The following is a 10,964-nucleotide window of genomic DNA, read 5'->3' on the forward strand; positions in this document are numbered from 1 at the left end:
AAAACCCCTGCGCCGCAATCTCAAGATTTACTTTTATCTGTTAGATATCAATTTGAACTTCAAAACGGCTTATCCAATCCAAAAATGAAAATCCTGGTTTGAGGATACAGCCAAGAGCAATTTATTCTGGAAAACGATCAGTGATTTCATCTGAGCTGTTAACTCAGTTTGGGCTTTCCCTTAACAACTGAGAACGTTTTTCCTGACCGTTTTCTTGCACACACACACACACACACACACGGGTTATGTTTTAGTTCTCAAGACGTCTGTGATTACATCCACTGAACATTTTCCCGAAGAGCAAACACGTGTGAGCCATGTGTTCAAACACGAGTGACCGTTTTACAGTTTGTGACATTGCGTCACACGGCTGCCCGTACAAGCGAGCTATCGCAGCCATGTTGATAACAAACACAAAGGTTAAGACAATAATGTCAGCGTCCTGCTATCATTAGATACATTTCACAAGTCCCGTCAACATTTTTTTTTTGTTAGGGAATTTAAGAAATGTTATTTATTTCATGCAGGGCTCTGTCGTATTAAAAAAAAAAAAACCATGTGCCACTCGATTTGTGTTTTTTTTTTTTTCCCCCGTCTTTAATTAAAAAAAAAAAACAGTAAACAGACATGTATGCATACAGTCTTTTGGTCTTTTTTTTTTCTGACAGCACTAAAAAATAAATATTCATGAAATTTCAAAATACTGGACCCCAAACCACCTCAAGAACAACCGTGAAGAGATGTTTGACAGGAGAATCATACCAGCCTGTAATTGCCGTGATGCAAAGTTCTTCATTGTCATATAACCATTGCCATTGCAACTAATACACATGCGTTTCGCTATTATTGCCTCGGATTTGTTTATAGACATATTCTCTCGTTTATAGACATATCCTCGTTTTTTTTTTTTTATATTATTATTTAAATACCCATTTCTATCAAAATTCATTTATATTCCGTTTAACTTCCTTTTATTCACAATGGTCACAAATAGTCTAGTCTACGACATTCTGAGATACTGAGCGCTGTCCCGTCACGTGGCATCACTACGGCGAACACCTTAAACTGTGAGGGGGTGGGGGGGGGACTAATCGAGGACGGCCGAGGGTGGCGGCCGAGCGCAGCAGTTGGGGCGCCGCACGTTCCGTAGTATGGAGCGAAAGGGGTTGTGTTGCCGCCGCTTACTCTTGGTGGCCGCCCTCGGTGAGTCCAGGCCGCTGATGGACTTGCGGATGGACGTTTGGGCGATTAGTTTTCGCTCTTGCTCCTTGATCTTGCACTGAAGGTGGCTCTGGATGGCGAAGCCCAGGGATTCGGGGTCAACGGCGGCTCCGTAGACTTCCCAGGTCATACCCTGCTCATCCCAGACCACGTCGTGGACGCTTTTCCGTGTCTGCTTCTCGTCATCGCTTTCTTCAACATCTGTCTGCTGCTTGGTTTCCGTTTCGGAGTCTTTTGTAACATCATCCGACTTGGATGACGCGTTTGTGGTGGCGGATGAATTGATCTGAGCTGTAACAGCCTTGTCCGCGAATCCAGATTTGCTCGGGGCATCCGTTTGGGATTCTCCGAATTTGGTCACGGGTATTTCCGTCGTCTTTCTGTTCTCTGGCTCCTTACGATTGCCGTGCTCGATGTTGATCTGATAGACCGGTTGGATACTGCAGAGAGTGGGGGCGCTTTCTTTAGGCTTGGCCCCCAGCTTGGCGTTGAGTGGGGCGGAAGCGGCGGCGGCCGGGCACATCTCCGCTTCGACGGTGAGCCTCTCTACAGTCGGCGGCTGGTGCGTATTCTGGCGGAAGCCCAAAGTGCCGTCAGACTGGTAGACGACGGTGAGGCTGTGTGTCTCCTCAAGGTTGGTTGCGTTCAGCCTGAAGGGCAGCAAGCTCGGGCTGGTGGACACGGCCTTGGAGCTGGTGCTGGCTACCGCCTGGACTTCGGCGTCACGGCCTCGCTCGACCGCCACGGGAGGAATTCGAGGGGAGGTCATGGTGGAAGCTTCTCTGTAGATCTTACACTGAGGCTTGGACTGACTTTCCTGAGGCAAGGTCTGCAAGGGCTGATATTTGTCTACGAATCCTTTCTCGGCAGATAATTTGTCTACGGCTACATTTTCTACGGATATTTTGTCTAGCGATACTTTGTTGACGTCTTGGCTGTTGGACGAAGGCAAAGTCGAGATGAGCAACGGCGCAGTATCCGCACTTTGCTTGAGCTCAGGTGACTCTTGAAGAGAAAGGGAGTGTTTTCGTTTGTGACCGGGCTCCTTGGGACTGGACCTGTCCTTGTGAAGTGCAGCTGCCTCTTTATCCCTTTCAGGCTCGACGTGTCTCGCGCCATTGTTACGGCTGGATGAGATATTCCGTGGGGAGGTTTTGACGCTAGCCTCGTCCTTGGATGTTTTTACCCGGCGACCGGGACTCTTAGAGACTTTTTCATCAGCCAGGGTTAACATGTTGCTAATGTTAGCATTAGCATCTCTTATGCCTCCCGTTTCAGCTAGACCTTTGTTTGACATGTCTTCAATCTTTTTGAGGGTGCTAACAGGTGCTACCGACGCCGTCTTATCCTGTTTGCGGCCAGGTGAGAGTTCCAGGTTGGGCTCCGTTGACTGGTTGGAGTTGGACTCCTTATTGGCTAGGGTGTCCGCAGCAGGCAGCTGAGGCACCATCTGGACGCTCACTGTCCTTTTGGGGTTAGATCCCATGCCGGACGGATGCGTTCACCCATGAATAATCCAAATGAGCACTCTCCTACCGCAGGAGAAAAGCAGCAGCGATCAGTCAGCGCAAAATTGGATTTTAGGGCTCTCAATTTCTTCTAATAATATTGACGACTGATCATTCATGCAGGAACCATTGCAGGCCTCATAAAGCACTAAGTGTCATGTGAATAGATGGTCTACTAAAAGTACACAAAAGTACACTATTAATTTGCTGCAAAAGTGTTGTTTAGTTTGTTATTTTTTGGGTTTAAAAAGTCTAAGAGCAATGTTGCACATCATTTATTTTGCCATAACAGCTACAAACTGCAACAAGTAAATACAATCATTTCGAATGTACCAAATAGAGTATCGAACAAAACAATCAGAGCAAAAAAAAACAAAAAAAACTAAAAGCAATTGTAAATATAAAACTGTGTGTCTTGGCTCAGTTAAAGGTTGACACACACCGAGTCGTCACACTGCATTTGAATGTTGCTGGAGCTACTATTTTTGATAGTGGCAATGCGTCATTCAGTTGTCACTTGCTGTTGCCATAGAGACAGATGTCAATAAACATTAGCATAAGCATTACTACGACCTCACTGGACACAGGAAGGTACACAACAGATTGGATCCAGCGATTTTGTCTTCATTGAGACAACAGTGCTTGTTTTTATTTTGATTTAGACTGTTAGAGCCGTCTTGATTTTTTATTTTTTTTATTTAGTGAAGCTATCCAAAAACAATCAACACCAGATTGGTTATGAAATTAAAGAAAATAAAACACGAAAGAATGAAAACAGAAGATTTGTTTTGCAGAAAAAAACAATAGGAAAAAGTGAAAAGATTTTCGGGTCTGAGCCCTAATTCTGAATACAGATTTGACTTTAAGGATATTATTGAATACAAAAAAAAAATAGCAGTACAGTGTTTTTGTTTTTCTTACATCTGATTTGCATTCCTTTTAATACGCTTCTTTATGATATATTTTAAAACATGGCTCCAGTTCATTGTCATTCCACAAGTTCACTCCTTTTACAGAGACACATCTCTTTTAAATTTGTTGTTATCTCCAAATTTTTGTTTCGTACATCTGTTCCCATCAAACAGATGGATACAGACACACTCCATCACTCATTTACAATTACGCTGACATCATTATTGAAGGTGATCAGTTGCAGTCGACAGACACAAAAGCAGTCAGTTTTCTTTTGAAAAACGCTGCTCGCATTGTTTCAAGCCAGGGAAGGGTCACAGAACATGCAGGTTAACCTTAGTGGGCAGACAATTGGAAGCGTTTGTGTTTGCCCTCCCACTAATCATGCACCCGTCTGTCACCATAGTGCAAACATGAATGGGGAAACACATTCTTGTTGCTTTTAAATACGTTCGGCTTTCATTTCATTCTTGAAATAATTAGGCGTGGCGTTTCTCTTGCTTTGCAGCAAAGGGAATTCACGCTCCAAACACAAACATGCATGTGTGGGGATCTTTTTTTCTTCAGGTTTGACCTTGCGGGTGCACGCAACGAAATAAGAAAGCACCGTGCGGATGCGGTGTGTGTATTAGGGGTGTGGAAACAAGACCGAGGGGGGGTCGCTTACCTTGACGGGGACGCTGCGGTTGGCGCATCCGTGTCAGCGAGATATGAGGAGGGTTGAAGAAGCCCTGGCATGAATATGGAGACCCACAGTCGGTGACATGAGCCACGCCCTCCCACTGCCAACTAGGAGCATTTTTTTTTTGGAGGGGGGGGGGCGATCCTCTGCACACAACTCAATGCAAGCTGCAGTGAGTCACTGCAAAAAAAAAAAAAAAAAGTCCAGTGTGTGCACGGTGCATCAAAGAGCGTAAACAAATAATGTGATGAATGGATCGTTTGTTGTGACAGCACCTTCATTCACCTGCAGTTATATATGACGTCACACAAAAACCGTGTAATTTAGGACTAAAAGGTGCAACAAGATGGATGTAGAAATATATTGTTTGCACACATAATACTTTTACTCTCGCATAAACGTACGCAGGGACGGAAGAGGAAAAAACTTTTTTTTTTTCCCGTGTGTTTAATCCAGTGGATAGATGCACGGACACACATTACTTGTACATAAACGCAACACCGGTTAAGAGGCGGCATCTGCTGGCTCATTTATGAATTGAAAGAAAAACAGGTGGCATTGAACTAAACCGTGCAACATTCACGTTCGTCCCGTAAATGAGAAGATTTGTGTCAAAAAATGTGCCCAAAACTATTCTTACCTTTGAAAGGTTGCTCTCAGTTTCATTATTGCGATAGTACGGAGCTTCGTACAAGGCATCCTTGTTGTTTTTAGTATTTGTGCCACTCACAACCACGGACTGTGACTTTGCCCCCACTAGCTTATTTTTGCCGAACACGGGCAGGTCAAACGCACCACTTCCGGTAACTCCAGCTGTTGCCGGAAGTGTCGCGACGACACGCTCGTCTTGTCAGTCCGTAACTGCAGACTCGTTCACCCCGAATTGTGATTTGGACACGTTTCCCGTTTTTTTTAATTTATTACAAACTAAGAACGGTAAGGAAAAAAAAAACTTTCTCCGATTAGTGTCAAGCAGGCTTAGCCGAGTGTGCGAAGCTAACTGTTGTTTTGCTCGCCCGGGTGTCAACTTCACCTGATGTCCAGACAATGCTTTCGTGGCCACTTCGTAGTTCGTTCATCGATTCCTCGGCAGCTCGAACAATTACTGCTTGTTTGCGTGGACGCACAATAAAATCGATCGTTTACTCACCTCCGTTTCTATCAGATCACGTTTGTGTTTATGCTTAGCAACGAACCTCGGGGCTCGCATGCCCACCTTATTAATAATAACTACATTTACAATGCGCATTTAGTATCGAGAATATTACGACGCGATAGCTGAAAAAAATTCAAATAATAAACTGTTTTAATGCAACGCCACCCCCAAATCTAACACATCAATAATAACAAAAAGGTTAATTCATTCGTAGTTCCTTATTTATTTGATTTGTACATTTTTAACAACCAATTTCATTTTCTCCTATCTTTTAATTTTATATTTTACTATAGCGTTCACATTACATTATAGAAGCCAATATGGAATTTTGTCACTCTATTTATTGTAATTACACTTCATTACAATAAAATAGATCTATAGTACTGGATACCTAGTATTTTTCTATTTTGACATTGCAGGAAGTTTGCCAATGTATATCTGGCAATACGTGTACTCAACCTACTTGAGATATTGGCTCAAGTGGCTCATCAGGCAGGCGACAGGAACATGTGAGCTGCAGAGGATATGCTCAGGATACGGGCCGGGGTCGGCCAGAACATTAAATACAGGTAAGAAATGCACGATATATTATTGTCCATTTTATCTGTGTCTTACAATTCTGTATCTACCATTGCAGAATACTCCCTGAAGTCATCAAAGAGCAAGGTAAGATGATGTGTTATCTTGCTAGGTGTCAAGAGTTTCACTAGGAGATAAGCACTGCTTCCTGTTAATCAGTTGTGGTCATAGATACGATGAATATAACATTTCCTTTTCATCACATCAACTATGGTAGTTGTTTTACGTGATTTTTTCCCCCTCTGTAGCTTCTACGGAGCGCCGTGGAAAGCAGCGAGGAGCACTTAGGAAAACACGTGGAGCAAATCATGAAGGAGAAGAACATCAAAACGCAGACAAATCCCCTGTAAAACTTCTTTCGTAAACCGGATCAGACAAATAGTCTTAATGAGTTCATTACTCCTTCATTCCTTCCTCGCAGTTTCAAGGAAAGCCTGCACACGTCGCTCCTGCAAATAACGGGCTACAAGAGCCTTTACGAAACCGTGGAAGAGGTTAGGAAGGAAGTCTTCAGCCCTGAGAACCCTCAACACGAGGACATGCTGATTAAGGTGCGTATAGTTAAGGATGGACACAAAGAATCCACTCCGACTTCACTACTAAGCTTAAATTTAGCAATCGGCCACAAAACGGGAATTGTGCATCGCCCTCAGCTTTGGGAGCTGCTCATGCCGAGCGTCGCGCTGGAGTCCAGGGTGACCAAGCAGTGGGGCGACATCGGCTTCCAAGGGGACGACCCCAAGACGGACTTCCGAGGAATGGGCGTGCTGGGTCTCACAAACCTTCTGTGAGTGATTTCTTTATGTCACTTGGGAATATTTTTAGAGGATTATTTGATCGATTAATTGGATAAAAAATATATATTTTGCAGAAAAGTATTACATGACTTTTTTTCAACCAATTTTTTATTTGATAATAATAGAAAATCTCACACAAGCAATTTTTTTCAAACGGATTCTTACTGGTGAAATTTGGACAGTTTTAAGTTTATATAAAGCCACTAAGCGCTTATTAGGCTCTATAGTTGTCGATTCATTTGATAATCGATTAGTTGCCGATTAATTTTGACCGCGTTACGTGTTTTTGTTTCCCCTCACAGCTTCTTCAGTGAAAACTACACACAAGAAGCTCGTCAGGTCCTGTCTCATGCAAACCATCCCAAACTGGGGTGAGACCCAAACTGCTTAGCCGTCGTAAAAGCCATCCCCCTGATATCTGCCGTGTGTTTTAGCTACTCCTACGCCATCGTGGGGATCAACCTGACGGAGATGGCGTATAGCCTGCTGAAGAGCGGCGCCCTCAAAGCTCATTTTTACAACACGGTCCCGGGCGCTCCCGACCTACGACACTTTCATCAGTTCTACTGTGAGGACGCCAAACTTAGAGATGTTTCATGAAAATCGCCTTCTTATGGTACGGATAAAAAAAATTGGCTCTCGTCTCTCACCGCAGGCTACCTGGCATTTGAGTTTGATCAATTCTGGCGGGTCGAGGAACCCGAAAGCATCATGCTCTTCAACCAGTACAGGGAGAAGTTCCACAATGTCATCCTGACCCGTCTGGAGGATCCTCAAGTGTCTCTCACTCTAAACACCCCGTCCTAAAATTACAACAGTGGCAACGCTAGCCTGGAAACGGACTGAACAAGACAAAAGCACAAACCTCCAATGGAATTCATGTTTTGGTCAACTAATGCATAATAGTAATAATACACATTTGATATAGAAAATACTCATCTCAGGATTTTGATATATGTTTTTTTTTTGTGTGTGCAAGATTGTTGTACGTGACCTTTCACCCTGTAAACCTTCTAATAAAGGCACAAACACAGCAAAGTGTAAAAGAGGTGAAGTTTGTTTATCGATACACTTCTTCATATAAACATCTTTTACAAGTGAGTACTATGGACATTAAGGAGGATTAGGATGTCTTATTAAAGTGCAAATGTTACCTCTGACCCCAGTGTGTCACACTCATTGGACATAACATTTGGTACTTTTTTTTTTCTTTCTCCCTTACACCCCTGAGAGAGGAAATACTGTGATGTAGTCAGTAGAATAAAAGCTACCGTGTTTTAAAATAATATCAACAAAATACATTGAAAGTATTAAAAATGCATTTTGTGGCATGTACATGAGGATAAGACAAGGTTGGGTTTTTTTTTTTTTTTTTTACAATGAACATTTCATTAAATATATAAAAACATTTGATTGTGTCTGCATTTAATAATTTTATATGTTAATTCATTAAATGCAATTAGGTTAATTATCTATATGAAATATATTTATGCATGACATATCTCACTCCATTGTATTTCATGTATTGAATTACTAAAACTTTCATATTCTTCAATGATCATTTTAGAATATTAAATTGTTATAGTCACCTCTAATTAAATTATGAATTGTATTTATTAAATATAGTCACTCATAACATTAAGAACAATCCTATATAATTTGTTGGAATATTTAAGATACTCCAGAAATATTGTGCATTTAACTATTTAATCTGAAAAATATTCTATTACTACATTTACTTATAAGCATATAATAAATTATTTGATAACCCCACAATTTCTCTCTTGAGAGGGAGCTGTACTGAGTGTACCTAATGTTGTGTCCACTGCAGTCAGGCTCAGTTGGAGGCGTCAAAGCGCTTCTTGGTCACCATCATGGCGCGCTTGATTTGCTCAAAAGAGACAAACATGACAACGTTCCACGAGCCCAGCCTCAGGAAGGACGGCACGAAGCTAAAAGACACAAAAAGGGGCAAATGATGAGATGCTCTTGTGTTCTTTACATGATGTCGAGTAGAAGCATCCTCACCCCTTGTAGAAAGCCGTGGGCCCTTCTTTGGTCATCATAGTCCAGGCGCAATTGATAGCGCTACGGTACTGACCCGGCGGCGAGTTCATGTACCTCGTCTTCACCACGTCCACCGGGGAGGCGATCACCGTGGTGACGAAGCCGGCGCCGAAGGCCGACACAAAATGACACGGCAGATTGTCTGTAGAATGTCAGTCTTATCAGCTGGAGGGCGTGAGGGCCACGGGCCAATGAGATGCCTCGGAGCGTTTATTACCCGACATGAGCTTGTGTCGCAGGATGGCTTCTTTGATGAGGTCGTACGTCACCAGCTCGGTGCAGTTGACCAGCGCGTTCCTCGTGATGTTGGGCAACGTTCCTGGCGGGATTTCCAAAAATGGCATTTTGATTTCGAGGCCAAATGGTGTCTGGGTAGTCGTGACGACAGACCTTTCCAGAGTCCGCGCAGTCCTTCGTTTTGGAAGATGTGTTTGTAGGCTTGCATGGTGCCGCTGTAGCGCCTCGCCACTCCGTCCAGGTTCATCTGAGCCTGGAATCTCACCTTCACCACGTCGGTGGGCTGAGCGAACGACACGGCCATGGCGCCCGTCGTGCAGCCGGCCAGGATCCGCATAAGCACGCTTGCGTCTGCACCAAAGTTATCGGGAATGGAAAACCGAGCTCATTTGGGAGAGGCTATATAAAAACGTACTTTGTGTTCCTCCGGTGTAGAAATCCCTGACGTTATCGTAGAGGCCGATTCGCACCGAGGCGAAGCACACTTGCCGCTGCAGGCCCGCCACCAGCCCGTTATAGAGCGCCCGAGGACCCTCGGTACGGATCATGGTACTGATGGTCCCGAAAACGCCTCTGTAGCGGATGTCTTTGGCTTCTGCCGCCGCCACCTTCTTTTCGCCTTGGATCTGAATTGGAGAAATGTTTTTGTTTTTTGAGGACTCATTTTAACGTCACACGCGCCCACACTCACCTGAAGTCTGACTTTGGCCGTGTCCAGGGGAAATGTGACGATGTCGGCGATGCACGCCGCCGCTCCCGCACTTGCCATCTTCACCCCTAAGGGAGGGGGCACGTCTGAGGGTTTCAGGCCGACCATGTCGCCCACAATCTGGAAGGGGGGGGTCACACGCTTTTTTTATCTGGAGAATCCAAAACCTGTAAAGACCTTTTCACACTACACTTAACGACACGCCATGGATGACCCAATTAATTTGAGAGTGCTAACAGCAATCAACCAATTGGAATCGTACCCCCCCAAAATCACTATTCAGGGCACCCCCCAAAAACTGCATTAACATTGCATCATCAAAGAGAGCTAGCCATTTTCAACACTTTTTTTTAAAAATGACACCCAAACGTGTGGACTGACCAATAATATCTAGATTTGTGGAAAAAATAGGAACTATTCTTGTCTATCCAATGTGTTCCAACTAAACAAGCCTACATTTTGCATGACAGTTTGATTTATTATAATTATTTTAGTGCAACCCAGTACATAATGTGGCAATTTGCTTTGGAAGTGTGCTGTAAGATTTTGTACTGTGTGCCTTGGTTCAATAAATGTTAGCATCCCCCCCCCCCCACACACACACATGCCTTAAAGTATGTACATGAACAATATTCAATAATAAAAAAAAAATACTTACCTGATGTGAAATGTGGAGTCTCGTGTGTCGCCGGGCAGGATTAGCAGATTGTAAGCCATAAAGGGCAGGTAGGATGTGGTTTGGCTCTGTTATTTATGTATTCCCCCCGCCCCCCCTGATCTCTTTATGATACCGAAGCAAGAGGCGTTACTTGCTGTGTCCCCCGGAGTCAAAAGTCCAGCCACTGTCAAAAAGTCAATGTTCAATTGAGCGCTCTTCAAACAAACAACCTCGTCATAGGCCTCTCGCGACCCCCCCCACCCCCCACTGTAAGTAACGTCTAGCATGACAAGCAAATTGTTAATTAACTCCTTTTGACACATCAACTGGAGACTTTGACAAGATCTCCATGACTGTCATGTTTGCCTAGTCAGTGCTCTTAGTTTTCCATTTTTTTTCTGATGGCGGAGAGTGGGGGGGGGTGTGGGGGTGTGTGGG

At 43.8% G+C, this 10,964-nt stretch overlaps 3 protein-coding genes across 3 annotated transcripts; 1 reads left to right on the forward strand and 2 right to left on the reverse strand.

The window, feature by feature from the left end:
* Positions 1-524: 524 nt before the first annotated feature.
* Positions 525-5,100, reverse strand: gprin3b (GPRIN family member 3b). Its single transcript, XM_085912101.1, has 3 exons — positions 4,964-5,100; positions 4,309-4,503; positions 525-2,753 (listed from the first exon to the last, which is right to left on the reverse strand). The coding sequence occupies exon 3, from the start codon at positions 2,705-2,707 to the stop codon at positions 1,088-1,090; it is 1,620 nt and encodes a 539-aa protein (XP_085768227.1). The 5' UTR covers positions 2,708-2,753; positions 4,309-4,503; positions 4,964-5,100; the 3' UTR covers positions 525-1,087.
* Positions 5,101-5,126: 26 nt separating this feature from the next.
* On the forward strand, positions 5,127-8,230 carry elmod2 (ELMO/CED-12 domain containing 2). Its single transcript, XM_085912103.1, has 9 exons — positions 5,127-5,259; positions 5,899-6,048; positions 6,117-6,145; positions 6,307-6,404; positions 6,480-6,609; positions 6,712-6,845; positions 7,158-7,226; positions 7,290-7,423; positions 7,511-8,230. The coding sequence occupies exons 2-9, from the start codon at positions 5,910-5,912 to the stop codon at positions 7,660-7,662; spliced, it is 885 nt and encodes a 294-aa protein (XP_085768229.1). The 5' UTR covers positions 5,127-5,259; positions 5,899-5,909; the 3' UTR covers positions 7,663-8,230.
* ucp1 (uncoupling protein 1) lies at positions 7,897-10,634 on the reverse strand. The gene is made up of 7 exons (XM_085912102.1): positions 10,527-10,634; positions 9,851-9,988; positions 9,575-9,785; positions 9,313-9,510; positions 9,140-9,241; positions 8,884-9,064; positions 7,897-8,807 (listed from the first exon to the last, which is right to left on the reverse strand). Exons 2-7 carry the CDS (start codon positions 9,974-9,976, stop codon positions 8,693-8,695), a joined length of 933 nt encoding a protein of 310 aa, XP_085768228.1. The 5' UTR covers positions 9,977-9,988; positions 10,527-10,634; the 3' UTR covers positions 7,897-8,692.
* Between the last annotated feature and the right edge of the window lie 330 nt (positions 10,635-10,964).

Source organism: Syngnathus leptorhynchus, chromosome 5 (assembly GCF_054491065.1).
Source record: "Syngnathus leptorhynchus isolate UIUO chromosome 5, UIUO_Slep, whole genome shotgun sequence".
NCBI classification, from domain to species: Eukaryota; Metazoa; Chordata; class Actinopteri; order Syngnathiformes; family Syngnathidae; genus Syngnathus; species Syngnathus leptorhynchus.